This window comes from Lepidochelys kempii, chromosome 3, assembly GCF_965140285.1.
Source record: "Lepidochelys kempii isolate rLepKem1 chromosome 3, rLepKem1.hap1, whole genome shotgun sequence".
NCBI classification, from domain to species: domain Eukaryota; kingdom Metazoa; phylum Chordata; order Testudines; family Cheloniidae; genus Lepidochelys; species Lepidochelys kempii.
Window position 1 is genome coordinate 191,299,386 of NC_136382.1, and position 16,934 is coordinate 191,316,319.

Genomic DNA, 16,934 nt, shown 5'->3' on the forward strand with positions numbered 1-16,934 from the left:
GAGCCAAATGGTGACTGTGGAGGGGAATATTTTAGAGGAACTTCCAAAACTTCATTGAGTGAATACCTGTGAAAAGATAGCTCTTGCTGTGCTCTGCAAAATCCAAGGCCCCACCTCAGTCATATGTCTCCTGGAAAGGAATTTCACAGCCTGGGGACATCCACTCTGAAGGCTCTGCCCCTACCCCTCACAAGACCACCCTAGGGACTGTCAGATAAATAGACCTCACCAATCTTACCTGTCATGGCAGATTGTGTAGAGAGGTGGTCTGAGTGAGCTGGTTCCTAGTCCATTCGCAGTCTTAAAGATGGATTAGAACTTTGAACTGAGCATTGGTTTTGCTGCTTCTGATGTGTTCTTGCTGAGTTAAAAGACATGTTGCTGTGTTCTGAACCACTTAGTTTCCTGGTGGCCTTCAGCATCTACTACTGTTACAGCAGATTGTAGTAATCTAGCCTTAAGGTGATAAAGGCATGCATCACTGTAGCGAGGTTCTCTTTGGTTGAGATAAGAGTGCATGCTCTTGGGCAGTTAGCAATCCTGTCCAGAAATAACTTTTCCCTCTGTGTGAATCTTGGAGCACTGATTAATCCAGAGAGGCTATGACCTTGTGCACCACTTTCACAATTGAAAGACAGATGCATAGAATTGATGGTGGGGTCGCTGATCCTGCCAGTTCTTTTATAACTTTTTTTCCCTTGTAAACCCCAATCCTCTGCATTTTATTTGGAATGAGCCTGAGCCAGTACCTTTCATCCAAGTGCCTGCTTTGCTCAGGGGCATCAGAAGATCTACAGTATCCATGCTGATTGAGAAGTATAGCTTGGTGTCAGCTGCTTGTTCTTGGTACTTCAGTTCATGTACAATCAGTCTCCCCTAGTAACCTCACATGCTGAACAATGAGGGTGACAGAATTGCAACCTATAGGACTACCTGCATAAGGGAGGGCTCTTTGGGGGAGGAGGGAGCTGTTATCCATCACAATCAACAGGAATCTCTTCAAGAACCAAGGGGGGGAAAAACAGCTTAAAGCATTCTGTTCACCCAGCCAGATCATGGAGGTGAGATAATAGTATCGCATGCTAATCTGTGTCAAAAAGTGCTAGTATATGTAGCCATATTGGTGTAAAGGTCTAACTTTTTCAGTGTAGCCAGAAGGAGACAGTATGAGAGAACCAAAGCGTTCTTTTGCGGGCTTTCCCATTAACTATTTAAGATGGCGACTTCTCTACATTCAAAACTGAAGTTCTACAAGAAGTTTAAGGGGCTTTTTCACATTTGATGGGTCATTACATCACCGCAAGAAAAATCTGCTGGAAGCCTGCATACTGGGGCTCTCAAGGCCTGATCCAAAGCCACTGAAGTCAGTGGGAAGACTTTTTGAATTCAAAAAGAAAAGGTGTACTTGTGGCACCTTAGCGACTAACCAATTTATTTGAGCATAAGCTTTCGTGAGCCACAGCTCACTTCATCGGATGCATTCAGTGGAAAATACAGTGAGGAGATTTATATACACACAGAACATGAAAAAATGGGTGTTTATCATGCACACTGTAAGGAGAGTGATCACTTAGGATGAGCTATTACCAGCAGGGAGAGGGGAAGAAAACCTTTTGTAGTGATAATCAAGGTGGGCCATTTCCAGCAGTTAACAAGAATGTCTGAGGAACAGGGGAGGGGGGGAATAAACAAGGGGAAATAGTTTTACTTTGTGTAATGACTCAACCACTCTGTCTCTATTCAAGCCTAAGTTAATTGTATCCAATTTGCAAATTAATTCCAATTCAGCAGTCTCTCATTGGAGTCTGTTTTTGAGGACTTTTTGTTGAAGAATTGCCACTTTTAGGTCAGAAATCGAGTGACCAGAGAGATTGAAGTGTTGTTTGACTGGTTTATGAATGTTATAATTCTTGACATCTGATTTGTGTCCATTTATTCTTTTGCATAGAGACTGTCCAGTTTGACCAATGTACATGGCAGAGGGGCATTGCTGGCACATGATGGCATATATCACATTGGTAGATGTGCAGGTGAACGAGCCTCTGATAGTGTGGCTGATGTGATTAGGCCCTATGATGGTGTCCCCTGAATAGATATGTGGACACAGTTGGCAATGGGATTTGTTGCAAGGATAGGGTCCTGGGTTAGTGTTTTTGTTGTGTGGTGTGTGGTTGCTGGTGAGTATTTGCTTCAGGTTGGGGGGCTGTCTGTAGGCAAGGACTGGCCTGTCTCCCAAGTTTTGTGAGAGCGATGGGTCGTCCTTCAGGATAGGTTATAGATCCTTGATGATGCGTTGGAGAGGGTTTAGTTGGGGGCTGAAGGTGATGGCTAGTGGCATTCTGTTATTATCTTTGTTGGGCCTGTCCTGTAGTAGGTGACTTCTGGGTACTCTTCTGGCTCTGTCAATCTGTTTCTTCACTTCAGCAGGTGGGTATTGTAGTTGTAAGAATGCTTGATAGAGATCTTGTAGGCGTTTCTCTCTGTCTGAGGGATTGGAGCAAATGCAGTTGTATTGCAGAGCTTGGCTGTAGACAATGGATCGTGTGGTGTGGTCAGGGTGAAAGCTGGAGGCATGAAGGTAGGAATAGCGGTCAGTAGGTTTCCGGTATAGGGAGTTGTTTATGTGACCATCGTTTATGAGCACTGTAGTGTCCAGGAAGTGGATCTCCTGTGTGGACTGGTCCAGGCTGAGGTTGATGGTGGGATGGAAATTGTTGAAATCATGGTGGAATTCCTCAAGGGCTTCTTTTCCATGGGTCCAGATGATGATGTCATCAATGTAGCGCAGGTAGAGTAGGGGCATTAGGGGACGAGAGCTGAGGAAGCGTTGTTGTAAGTCAGCCATAAAAATGTTGGCATACTGTGGGGCCATGCGGGTACCCATAGCAGTGCCGCTGATTTGAAGGTATACATTGTCCCCAAATGTGAAATAGTTTGGGTGAGGACAAAGTCACAAAGTTCAGCCACCAGGTTTGCCGTGACATTATCGGGGATAGTGTTCCTGACGGCTTGTAGTCCATCTTTGTGTGGAGTGTTGGTGTAGAGAGCTTCTACATCCATAGTGGCCAGGATGGTGTTTTCAGGAAGATCACCGATGGATTGTAGTTTTCCTCAGGAAGTCAGTGGTGTCTCGAAGATAGCTGGGAGTGCTGGTAGTGTAGGGCCTGAGGAGGGAGTCTACATAGCCAGACAATCCTGCTGTCAGGGTGCCAATGCCTGAGATGATGAGGCATCCAGGATTTCCAGGTTTATGGATCTTGGGTAACAGAATACCCCAGGTTGGGGTTCCAGGGGTGTGTCTGTGCGGATTTGTTCTTGTGCTTTTTCAGGGAGTTTCTTGAGCAAATGCTGTAGTTTCTTTTGGTAACCCTCAGTGGGATCAGAGGGTAATGGCTTGTAGAAAGTGGTGTTGGAGAGCTGCTGAGCAGCCTCTTGTTCATATTCCGACCTGTTCATGATGACAGCAGCATCTCCTTTGTCAGCCTTTTTGATTATGATGTCAGAGTTGTTTCTGAGGCTGTGGATGGCAGTGTGTTCTGCATGGCTGAGGTTATGGGGCAAGTGATGCTGCTTTTCCACAATTTCAGCCCGTGCAAGTTGGCGGAAGCACTCTATGTAGAAGCCCAGTCTGTTGTTTTGATCTTCAGGAGGAGTCCACCTAGAATCCTTCTTTTTGTTGTGTTGGTAGGAAGGTCTCTGTGGATTAGTACATTGTTCAGAGGTGTGCTTTGAATCCACACCCTACTGCATGCTGTACATTAGTGAGGAAAGCTTATCCAAGGTAAAGGTCAATTACCCTTTACTTCAGTGTCTGCTGTACACCTAATCCTGAGTGAAAAAGATTTGACTGTCTGCCTTTTCATTGTAGCTTAACCCAGATTGCTGCTTTAAACCAGGTTTTCGAGAAGCCTGTGACAGTTATAATCATGACAACTTCTTTTCAGAATGGGAGCAACACACTTGCAACACTAGCAAATGGTATATGAGTCCGAGTTTAACCTCAAATTCTAATGCTGCTTTTTATTATGTTGAAGGAAGGTCCAGTGTCGCTTCCACAAGAAATTGTTCTTCAGAAGCTGAGAAACATTCTGCACATAAAGGTGGAGAAAATGCTGATGAAAGTCAAGGGTAAGATTATGATTGTTTGCTATCTGGGAGGCTGATATCAGTGAAACTGAAATCTGCTCTTCACAGATTTGCATCTTTTCAGCAACTTTCCCACCATTTGTCAGTTAGTATTTGTGCAGCTCCATCCGTGCTAGCAACAGTTGGAATGCTCGTGGAAATCAGTCATGGGTGTTTTCACCATCATGTAATCTAATCAATTGTTCGTGTTTTACCATAGTGTCATCTAACAGCGTGGTGAACACACCTGCTCCTGTGCTCCACGAGCACTTCCACCAATGTCAGGACTTTTGGAGCTGCAGTGGTGCTACACCAATGATGGGGAAATAGCTGAAAACTCTAGGTGTAGAGAAAGACCTATTGGTGATTTGTGATGTTAACCAAATTGCCAAGACAGTTGAATAACATAAACTAGCCTCTGTTCGGCCTAACACTTTTTATACAAACAAATTTATGAAGTTATCACAGGGATAATTACTCTAGCCAGGACAGGTTGGGCATTTTAGAACTCACTACTCAAAGAATTAAATTTAAGTAAAAGAGAAATAAAATTATGAAATGCATAGACCAGTCAAAAAACTAAAATAACAGCACTTCGAAAGAATAATATTACAAAGAATATATGCGCATTGCAGGAAGTACCAAGAAGTAACAACAACAACATAAGCATTTGTTGGGAGGTGTGAGAGACTCCCTTCTGCCTGAATGGCTCATCACCGAGATACATTATCCTCAGGTGACTAATTGTTACTCCAAGTCCATAAGGCACACTTTAGGTATAAATAAGTTATTTCTTAAATGTTATTTCATAAATACATCTTGCAATGATTATGAATCTTGACAAGTTACGAGTTACACGTTACTCTTCATGGATAAATATCTTGTAAGACACGTTTGATGTAGTGAGTTTTGTCAGGTCTGAGGTGAGAGTTGTTTGCAAAGAACACGGAACCTTTTGCCTAGGAGCCTCTGTGTCACTGAGCATTTACTCCCATGTGAACACTGCTCATTATTGTGAGAGAGGGTCACTAGCCTAAAATAATTAAATTCTCTAAATGTGTTGTTTTTTACCTGTAGGTCTTTTAAAAAAAAATCCCTGCAGTGATGAGTAAGAATACCTTATATATTTTTGCTAGATATTTAAATTCTGTATTGTACCAATGCATTATTAATTTACAAAAGTTTTTAGACATGCTTGTCAAGGGCACTTATTTTAGACCTTTGACTCGTACTGCTGTCTCCATGGAAACTGATATTTTATTGATCTATTCTGAACTTGGACCTCCTGTTAGGAAGTAGACAATAATGGTACACTATAAAGCAGAAGTGGGCAAACTACGGCCTGCGGGCCACATCCTGCCTGCAGGACCCTCCTGCCCGGCCCCTGAGGTCCTGGCCCGGGAGGCTCGCCCCCAGCCCCTCCCGCACTGTTCCCCCTCTCCCGCAGCCATGCTGTCGCACGGGCAGCAGGGCTGTGAGCTCCTGCCGCTCTGGGAAGTATGGTAAGGTGGTGGCAGGTCCCGGAAGGCAGTCAGGAGCAGGGGGTGGTTGGGGCGGGGAGTCCTGGGGGGCAGTCAGGGGGCAAGCGCGGTTGGATGGGGTGGAGGTTCTGGGGCAGTCAGGAGTTGGGGAACAGCGGGGGTGGGATAGGGCGTGGGAGTCCGAGGGGGCCTGTCGAGGTGGGGGTGTGGATAGGTCGGGGCAGTCAAGGAGCAGGGGGGGTTGGATGGGCTTGGGATCCCAGGGGGAGCGTTTTGGGGGAGCGAGTCCCAGGAGCGGGCAGTCAAGGGATGGGAAGTGGGAGGGGGCCAGACTGTTTGGGGGGCACAACCTTCCCTACCCAGCCCTCCATACAGTTTTGCACCCCGATGTGGCCCTCGGGCCAAAAAATTTGCCCACTTCTGCTCTAAAATATTTTAAATTCTTCAGATGGAAGATGCTATAAAATTACACATACAGATTAACCATCTCCACACCCTGGTGAGCTAGGCCAATAGATCTATAATTTTATAAAATGAGGGAGAACAGAGAGCTTAAGTAATTTTCCAAGATCACACAGTGAGCCAGAGGCAAACCAGGGAATAGCACCCAGAAATCCTCACTCCCACTCTCTTAGATCTTGTCTACACTGCAAGCCAGGGTGTGAATCTACAGTGCACCAACTTCCTGCACAATAACTCAACTGTGAACAATGATATAGCTCAGTGAATGTCCCAGTGTGTGGCTTAGCATCTACGCTTTCTCCTGTGAATAAGACTGATCATGCATCCCAGGGCACATAGCTTGCCACTGAATAACATGCAGGGGTGAGAGGAAAGATAGAAGCTTTCTCACTGCAGTTAAATGTGAAGATTTGTTTATCTTGTAAATTAAAATTTTACAAAAACCTGGGCTGATGAGATCAAGGTTCTGACCAATCATGCAGTTTATGGGTAAAATCTCCATGAGTCAACACTGACTTTCTTATTGGTTTCTGGTCCTAAGCTATAATAACTTTCCTTTTCCTGTTTTGTTTTTTGTTTTTGTTTTTTAAATCAAGGCCAAATATGGTGATCCATGTGTGTGACGAAGCAAAAAATTTGAAGGAAGATTTTGTTTGTCCTCGAGATCTTTTGATTTCTGAAATGAAGTACTTTGCTGAATATCTGTCTGTGGATGCCCAGCGCTGGGAAGAGGTGGACATTTCAGTTCACTGTGACGTTCACATCTTTGACTGGTTAATAAGATATGTTAAAAGGAACACTAAGGAATATGAAGTGTATGAAATACCCACTTTAGGTAAAAGATATTCTGTTGTTCATTTGCCGCAGATTCATTATCTGCATTGTCTGATCTGTGCTTCAGACTAAAAGTATATGTGCAAAATTGTCTGGAAGTTAATATCCCTCTTTACTTCAGCTGCAGCCTCCTAGGCCCAGTCTGCCGTGGCCAGAAACACTGGTTTGTTGGAAATGTGCTAAAACAGTTTCCCTGGCCATTATAGAAAGTCCCTGGTCTTGCTACTACTGATAATCTTAGGGAAATATTCCTCTGGTCGTTACAGTGGTGAAAGCACTAGTCTAAGTTGACAGCTGGTATCTTTACCAAGGTAATCTAGACTCACTCTGTAACAGGATTACATCACTGTGATAAACACAAATGGCCAATCTACAGTAGCATTCTCTCTGTGGCTACAGCAACATTTGGAGACTTTCCTAAAAACTTCATTGTAAATGCAGTGTAAAGGAGCAGTTCTACCATCGTCTTGGTAGTCGTGGGGCAAAACTTTGAAAAGCACTTAAGTGACTTAAGAGCCTGGCATTGACAGGAGCCCATTGACTCTCATTGTGAGGCCCCTAAGTTGCTTAAGTCATAGAATCATAGAATATCAGGGTTGGAAGGAACCTCAGGAGGTCATCTAGTCCAACCCCCTGCTCAAAAGCAGGACCAATCCCCAATTAAATCATCCCAGCCAGGGCTTTGTCAAGCCTGACCTTAAAAACTTCTAAGGAAGGAGATTCCACCACCTCCCTAGACAACACATTCCAGTGTTTCACCACCCTCCTAGTGAAAAAGTTTTTCCTAATATCCAACCTAAACCTCCCCCACTGCAACTTGAGACCATTACTCCTTGTCCTGTCCTCTTCCACCACTGAGAGTAGTCTAGAACCATCCTCCTTTCAAAATTTTTCCCTCGTACTTAATTTTGAGTCCGATTCTACTTTTATTAAAGTCAATGAGAGGGTCTTTAAGTAGCTTAAGTGGGTTAATTAAGCCCATCCAAGGATGGAATAAAATACATTTTAAAAAAAGTCAGAAATTTATTTTAATTGGATATTTTTATTTAAATTTAAAAACAGGCTTATATTTAAAAGCTATTTTAAAATTAAATTTGAAATTGACAACCTATGTTAAGGCCTAAACTTATTATAATATCTATTACAATCCTTTAAATTAAATACAAAAAATATTAAACAGTACATGTTTGTTTTCTTCTTTTTAGTCTATTCAGCTAATTCAGTTCAATGACTAGTTCATGCAAAGGTCAGAAGCCAATTGGGAGCTGCTAAAGCAGGAAAGCTTGTTTTCCTCTTTGAATCTATGAATAAAAACTAGGTGTGAGAGGATAAGATCTTCTAGTTCTAAAACCTTGAAGGACAATGATCAGACAGTCAGTTCAGGTCACTAACTACACATATTACTTCCTTTGTTTAATAAAGTTTTGAATCCAAAACATGTTTTGAAGAACTTTTTCCTTATGTATCCAACACATTGAAGGTACTTGTATTTAATAAAAAAAAATAAAATGATTGTTTTGTGCATTTCTAATTGATTTGAATTTCCATCCAAATAAAGTTTGACAAGTTACAAATAAAAAAAAAGATCATCTAGTAAAAGGTTAAACTATATTATTGCTTTTAAATAAATGTGCATAGATATGTGATATGCTCCTGGTTGGCAAAAAGAAATAGTAGATTTAGTGTATAGGCTATATTTAGTTGCAAATTAACATATTTTAATGTGTACCAACAAATGAGAATCAATCTTTAGGAAAATAACCTAAGTGTAAATATAAAAGACGATGAAAATAGATTTAAACTAAGGTTTCCTTCTTGCAGATTTAAATTCGTCCACCTTGGCCAGTCCAGATCTAAATCCTCTTGAAATGAATTGGAAAATTCATATTTGGGAGCACTGAATGGGCACTGGAGCAGGCCCTGCTCCAGCAAAATAACATTAGCTAGCTCTAGCACATGTGCTGACCAAACTGTTAAAAAGTGGCTTAGATGGAACAGTGTTTGATCGGTTAAAATGCTCTGTTTATCTATGTTTGAGTTGACGTATTGACAGGAACTAAGGACCTGTCTATACTAAGAAAATGATTATTTCTGGGGATCATGTCATAACTGTTTGGTGTTGCCTGTATAGATGGGACCAGAATTCTGTTTCCAAAGATCAGAGGCATGACACATGTTGAAAAGTGGAATGATAAGAACTTGTTTAGTAAAATAATGTCCTCCTTTAAAGAGGCATTGAGTCTCTTAGGGTATTCTCAATTTATCAAAGGAATAAATTAATCTTAACCTTTTCACCTTGTTCTGCTGTTTTCTCTTTTAGAACCAGGAAATGTCATTTCGATTCTTATTTCTTCTGAGTTTCTGAAGATGGATTCCTTAGTGAGTATAGCAAGAGCTGAGAAATTCCATGCTATAGTAGCACACTTTACCACCAAATGGTTGGCATAAACCTTAGTAGCTTATATTATAACTGTATAAAACAGAGAGGGGAAAATAGTTCATGTCCCAAAGAGTTTACAATCTGAGGATCAGATTCTGCCACCTTGCTCATGAAAAGTAGTAATTTAATAATTGCACAGACTCTCTGATTTGAGTGGGGCTGCTTGCAGAGTAAGGTACTACTGAATGTGATTAGGGGAGCCAGCATCTACCTCCAAATGAATACTTATTAATCTAAATAATAGCTTGCTGTACTGTGTGAGCTAATGGCAGTATCTGACTTTTGACAGCTATCTTAAAGGAAACCTAAAGTCTCCACATTTTCAGTGTTTTACACCAGTGGCTCTCAACCTTTCCAGACTACTGTGCCCCTTTCAGAAGTCTGATTTGTCTTCCATACTTCCAAGTTTCACCTCACTTAATAACTACTTGCTTACAAAATCAGACATAAAAACACACAAGTGTCACAGCACACTATTGTTGAAAAATTACTTTCTTATTTTTACCATATAATTATAAAATAAATCATTGGAATATAAATATTGTACTTACATATCAGTAATAGAGCACGTAGAGCAGTATAAAAAGTCGTCATATGAAATTTTAGTTTGTAATGATTTCACTAGTCCTTTTTCTGTAACCTGTTGTAAAACGAGGCAAATATCTAGATGAGTTGATGTATCCCCCTGGAAGACCTCTGCATACCCCCGGGGTACACATATCTCTGGTTGAGAACCACTGTTTTATACTAAGGGCCGCTTCTTCCCTCTGGAGTGCAGTTCTCAATCAGTCAACATATTTAAGCCCCATTCACTTTAATTGGAGATGTGCACATTTAATGAGGAGAAAGGATTGCTTAGTTATATTTTTGTGTAGATGTGCAGTTTTACTTTTTAGTTTTCACTTCCTTAATTCATATAAAGAGCTTGTCTTATTTATAGTTCATCATGTAAATGGACAGACCAGTGATGTATCCGTTTGATTTTCTTTTTCCAATTGTTTAATAGCAAAGACAAACACTGTGCAGCCAAGTTAAGGAAGGAATTTAGAATTTAATGTACTGCATCTTCTTGCTGTCACAACTGTCATTATTTGTTTGCAGTTCATGCTAAATTTTAAATTTTACTGGTAAAGCTAAATTTGATGGGTGCAATGCTGTATATAATGTTAAAGCTACAAAATTGGCCTCTAGTTTGGGATCATGAACACTATGGAGATGGCACTTCCTGAAGATGATTCGGGGTAGTAGTCAGAATCGAAGACCCTTCAGGATTGCAGTAGTTCAGAGTTGCATTTAAGCCATGTACACAAAAAATGTGACTTGCTTTCTGAGCCATTAAATTGTATTTTTAGAGTTGAACTGAGCCAGCTTTTGCTAAATGCCATTAATTCTAACAAAATCCTGAATCCTGCTCCTAAGAAATTTCGGATATAAAAGTAATAGGTCTTCTGAGATATGGGTTTGTGTATCATTAATTTCAGTGTTCATAGTATCTCCTTTCCTTCCTAGGTAAAAAAATGTATTCATTATTGCCACAAAAACATGAGTGCTATCATAGCCACCCCATGCAACATGAACTGTGTCAGTGGTGACCTCCTTAAGCGTATAGCTGATCTTTTCACACACAATGAAGTGGAAGATGTGAAAGACAAAAAAGATAAATTTAAGAGGTAATTTTTTTCTTCAGCTTAATATTAATAATCACTATCGATCCTCAACTTTTCTGACAAAACATCTAAAAAAGGAACAGGAGTCCGTAGTAAAGACTTGTTAAAGAATTAGTGTGATGTTAGCAATTTATATACTTTTAAAATGTCTTAATACACAATATACTAAAATGGCTCAAGAAGAAGACAAAATTTCAAGAGAAAGTAAGAAGTTCTAGATAGGAGTCAACAAGTGAAAGGGCAACTCTCCAAATGTGAAGAATCATGAGGAGTCCAAGATTAGGAGAGAACTGAGCGGATGGGATAGTAGGTGACTATGAAGAAGGAGGGTTAGAGTGAGCTTTGAAAACAGACATTTTGGACTGAGAGATGGGTAGGGAGCCACTGACAATAACTGAGGATGGGAGTAGTGTGTTCCTAGTTCCTGGAGAATTAATAGTTTGGTTGCAGTATTTTGGAATCCCTGAAGTTTTAGAGTTGGAATTTTATAGGGTTATGAAAGATGGTGCTAAAATAGACTGGAATACAGTTAAAAACATGTATAAGGATTTCAACTGAGCTAGGATCAAGATAAAGACTATTGTAATAATCAGTCTTGCAGACAAGGAAGATGAGGTAGGAAAGCATTTTAATTGTCAAGCATTACTGGTGTTAGGATTAAAGTTAAGGAGAATAATAGTGGAAAGTCCAGAGGTATAGAGCGAGTGTGATCTTGGAAGCATTCAGTAGTAGAAAGCTTATAGTCAAGGTAAAAGCTGATTATCTAACAAGCAAACACTGAGGTAGTGCTCCTAAAGTGACCTTGCTCTTAGGGATATGTCAGGTTCTGTTGTGATTGGCACCAATATAAGTTGCTAGTTAGTTGATTGAGGTGTAGAGTTGGGTGTCATCTGCATAGAAATGATACCTAAATTGGTATATGTCTCTTCTGCTGTCAGTGAGAAAAGATAAAGGACACAAGGGCCAAGGAAAGAGCCTTGAGACACAACAAAGGGAAGAGGTAAAGATTTTACCACATGGGAAAGGAATGGTTAGGGAGGTAGGGAGAGGACAGATTCTTGCTCCAAACACCCAAGAAGTAAAGAAGTGTAGGAAAAGCTGTACGGAAGACTTGTACGGTAACTTTACTTGAAATAGGGTCTAGAGGTGACATTTTGGAAAATCACCAAAATGCTTCACATTATGAAAACAGTACTTACGAGACTTAGACTGCACCTACGCTGCAAGCTAGAGGTGTTATTTCCCTGCTTGTGTACCCTCCAGCTTCAGGGGGGGTTCGTGTTTGCTCTGCTGCCACTATCCATGTTACCACAGCTACGCTGCTATTTATACTCAGGCTAGCTTGATGAGAACTATACAAGTATGTATACATGAACAGGGGAATCAAAGCTCGTAGTGTAGGTGTGGCATGAGGGTCCTAAGTGCTTTTGAAGTCAGTAGGACTTGGTCGCTTTGGCTCCCAAGTCACTTAAGAGCTTTTGAAAATTTTACCCTAAGTCATTAACTCTTCAGTTATCTAATTCTTGAGCAAGTTGAAAACCGTCCAAGAGGTGGTGCTGAAAGTAGAAAAGAGGCAAGAGGAAACTACTTACTCCAGAGCCTTACAAAGAATGTAAAGTTTATTTGGGAAATGGGTTGAGGGCAACAATTCCAAATCCATCAGAGAGATATTAAGTGGAGATGTTATGATGACCGATGATGAGCTAATATGTGGGTTCAATAGGGTTTTTTGGGAGGGCTGAGTGTGCTTTCCAGAATGATAGGGTGGAAAGGAGCTCTTTTTGTAGATGGCGGGCTGGCAGAGTTCCGTTTTTGAATAACTATTTTAATGTTGCTGCAGGTTTTGTGTTAGGGCACCTAGAGCTTTATATAGGCATTTTTTATTTTATAAAAATAAATAAAAACAAAATAAAAATGTTAGTGGTAGCAAGCGAAGTTGGAAGATGTTTTTTTCAGTAGTTGAAACTACCTTGGTGATAGCTTCAATAGATTTAGAAATGAGGGAAGGAAAAACTTGGTGCCCCGTTCCACCTATCAGTGGGTCAAGATAGTAACAAGTTACATGTCTGTCTGTTTATTCTTGAGAAAGAGGAGGTAGTAGTCTCTTTACAGGACTCCACAAAGAGAGAAATGGGAGGGCTAAGTGTTGGTGGGGAAGGTGGAGATTTAATAGTCCAGAATAGGTACCAAGAATCGTAATGCTTGGTTTACTGAAGTAATAGGCTTAAATATGTTTATAAAGGCAGGACTGTTGTAATTAATTAATTGAGTGTAGGATCAGGTCCTTTTTGGCCACTTTAAAAAAGCACAGCCCAAGACTTCTATAGACAAATGTATATAAAGATGGCAGATGTCCACGCTGGAAACAAGTTTTCCACATTGTATTTCTTACAGGAAAATTGTATAACTTCACAAAAGTCAAATCTTGAAACTAACATCTTAAAACCATCTCATTTTGAAGTAGCAGAATGTAATTATTGATTAACTGCAAACAAAGCAAAGTTTAGTTCTAAGCAAATTTTTATAAATAGTGGCTGTTTATCAACAGTAAACTTTTCTGCAAGAAGATTGAGAGACTGTTTGATCCAGATTACCAGAATCCAGATTCTCGGGGAAATGCAGCTACATTGTACAGGTGTAGTAATGTTCTTTTCTTTCTTCCTTTCTTCATTTATGTAGGCTACATGTGCATTCCAAAGAGCCACTCATACTGTTGTATTTCATTTTATGTTTCAATTTTTTGTAGATGCTGTTTATGTAAGAAGCTTTTAACTAAAGAAACAGAAAGAAGAGTCCCTTGTGTTCCAGGAAAAATCAACATAGATCAACATGGAAATATTATTTATGTTCATATAAGGTGCTTCATGCATTGAAAACATAACTTTTTCTGTATACATATATCCTGTTAAGTATGTTTACAAATACTATGTATTTAGAAAGTTAACAAATACAGTAGAACCTCAAAGTTATGAACATCTCAGGAATGGAGGTTGTTCATAACTCCTGAAATGTTCGTAACTTTGAACAAAATGTTGGGGTTGTTCTTTTAGAAAATTTACAACTGAACCTTGACTCAATACAGATTTCAGTCTTTACTATGCAGAAGAAAAATGCTGCTTTCCTTTTCTTTTCTTTTTAGTACTTTAACGCAGTGCTGTACTGTTTGCTTTTTGGGGGTGAGGGGTGTCTGCTGCTAACTGATTGTGTTCTTTCAGCTCCAAATGAGGTATGTGGTTGACCGGTCAGTTTGTAAGTCTGGATTAACCCACAAATCACCTGAACAATTTTTTGTTTTTTAATTCTTGTTGCCTTTCTTAGGCTCCTACAAATGGAAGGTTATGATGTTAGTTTGACCTCAATTGTATGCAACGTGTTGGAACAAATTTTGAAAGAGAAGGTGGTTAAGGGCATGCATCCGATAAAGTGAGCTGTAGCTCACGAAAGCTTATGCTCAAATAAATTTGTTAGTCTCTAAGGTGCCACAAGTCCTCCTGTTCTTTTTAAGGACATGGAGGTGAATGGTAATTGGGATAAAATACAACAGGGTTTTTCCAAAAGATAAATCGTGCCAGACCAACCTGATCTCCTTCTTTGAGATAACTGATTTTTTTAGACAAAGGCAATGCAGTAGATCTAATCTACCTGGATTTCAATAAGGCATTTGATACAGTTCCACATGGGAAATTATTAATTAAATTGGAGAAGATGGGGTTTATTAATATGATAATTGAAAGGTGGAAAAGGAACTGGTTAAAGGGGAGACTACAACGGGCCATACTGAAAGGTGAACTGTCGGGCTGGAGGGAGGTTACTAGTGGAGTTCCTCAGGGATCAGTCTTGGGACTAGGCTTATTCAATATTTTTATTACTGACCTTGGCACAAAAAGCAGGAGTGTGCTAATAAAATTTGCAGATGACACAAAGTTGGGAGGTGTAGCCAATATGGAGGAGGACTGGAATATACAAGAAGATCTGGATGACCTTGTCAACTGGAGTGATAGAAATGGGATGAAAATTAATAGTGCAAAGTCATGCATTTAGGGACTTAACCACAAGAATTTTTGCTGTAAGCGGAGGACTTATCAGTTGGAAGTGACAGAGGAAGAGAGAGACCTGGGGGTATTGGTTGATCAGAGGATGACTATGAACTGCTAATGTAATGCGGCAGTGAAAAAGGCTCATGCAGTCTTAGGAGGCATCAGGTGAGGTATTTCCAGGAGAGACAGGGAAGTGTTAGTACCTTTCTACAAGGCACGATACTAAACAGGGAGGGCTCTGAGTTACCTGGGAAAGAATTCTCTGTAGTATCTGCCCAGTGGGTCTTCTCCACATGCTCAGTCTAAGTGGTCCCCCCATATTTCCTCCAGGTCAGCGTGGCAAAGACTCTGGGGGGTTTTCACCTTCCTCTGCAGTCTGGGGCACGAGTCACTTGCAGGTTTAAACTAGTGTAAATTGTGAATTCTCTGTAACTTTAAGTCTCTAAAGTTTAAACTATGATTTGAGGAATTCAGTAAGTCAGTCAGCGATTAAGGCACTATTTCAAGAGTGGGTGGGTGGGTGAGGTTCTGTGGCCTGCAATGTGCAGGAGGTCAGACTAGATGATCACGATGGTATCCTTTGGACCGTAAAGTCTGAGTCTGTTGTACTTGGCAATTTATTCCACAATACTATTGTTAATCCATCAAGACCTCAATTGAAATCACTGGGAGTTTTTGCTGGGTTAACCTTTTAAAATGTAAAATATTCAGAGCTAATCACTTAATCATCCTAAGGACTTGAAAATATGTTTAGCCAAAGACAAATGGAATTAAGGGCTACATTTCAAAATGAGTTGTTAGAGTGATGGTGCCACACTCTGAACTATAGGGTCTGTATTCGCAAAAAGAAAAGGAGGACTTGTGGCACCTTAGAGACGAACAAATTTATTTGAGCATAAGCTTTCGTGAGCTACAGCTCACTTCATCGGATAAGTGAGCTGTAGCTCACGAAAGCTTATGCTCAAATAAATTTGTTCGTCTCTAAGGTGCCACAAGTACTCCTTTTTGTGAATACAGACTAACACGGCTGCTACTCTGAAATCTGGATTGACTGTGTCTCGAATCTGAAGATGTCAAATCAAACACCCAACTAGTTTCAGAACAAATAAAAATAAACTTCAGTGGTTAAGATGTTTTTGTCAGAGGCTTTCCAAACTTCTCCTTTGTGTTATGGCTAGTTTCTCACCACAAGTATTATCTTGGTTTTTGTTTTAGTCCAGGCATGGTCCTATGTAGCTGGATTTCCCTGCCTCTGCTTAATGAGGGCCTGCATACTCTAGAGTTTTACTGTTGCTAATTTAATTTCCATCATTTTTCATCAGATCTGATGGACTAAAATCAGCCTAACAGTAGTTCAGTGTCAGCCCTCAAAATAATATGCATTAACTGAATATTATCTCCTGTCAGTTATTCCAATAACAGGGAGAGGTTTCTATCCAAAGAACCATCTTACTGATGACTAGAGCAGTGAAGTAGGTTCCACCTTGCAGTCTCTAAAGTGGCAGCTGGGGCCATAGCCTTATCCTGACAGTCTAAGAATATTGTGTATTAGCCAATTTTAAATACCTTCCTTATGTTACCGTAGTTACATTCTTATACATATATGTTGATGCTACATAATTCCTTGTGTTTGTGTGTAACATATATATTACTAGACTATACAGTGTTCTAGGACTTAATTTCCCCGCACTGAAAAATATGAGAGAGAGAGACTTTCTTTTAAAACCCAAAAGAGAGTATTTAGCAGTGAGGCAATCTGGTCTGTGAAAGATAAAATATATTTTTTATCCACCTTCACCCACTAGCTTCATCCTGCCTTGGTTAGACTGTGAAATCTTGAGGGCAAGGGCCAACTTTTACTCTGTATTTGTACAAAGGCAAGCATAAT

General features: G+C 40.3%; 1 protein-coding gene across 3 annotated transcripts in view; it reads left to right on the forward strand.

The window, feature by feature from the left end:
• SANBR (SANT and BTB domain regulator of CSR) overlaps positions 1 to 16,934 on the forward strand; it is a 47,724-nt gene that overhangs the window by 11,508 nt on the left and 19,282 nt on the right. For all 3 annotated transcript variants that reach the window (XM_073339373.2, XM_073339372.2, XM_073339374.2), the window contains exons 4-9: positions 4,035 to 4,128; positions 6,665 to 6,903; positions 9,223 to 9,281; positions 10,852 to 11,012; positions 13,558 to 13,644; positions 13,756 to 13,866. In XM_073339373.2, the coding sequence (XP_073195474.1) occupies positions 4,035 to 4,128; positions 6,665 to 6,903; positions 9,223 to 9,281; positions 10,852 to 11,012; positions 13,558 to 13,644; positions 13,756 to 13,866 (751 nt within the window). The remainder of the gene's footprint in view (positions 1 to 4,034; positions 4,129 to 6,664; positions 6,904 to 9,222; positions 9,282 to 10,851; positions 11,013 to 13,557; positions 13,645 to 13,755; positions 13,867 to 16,934) is intronic.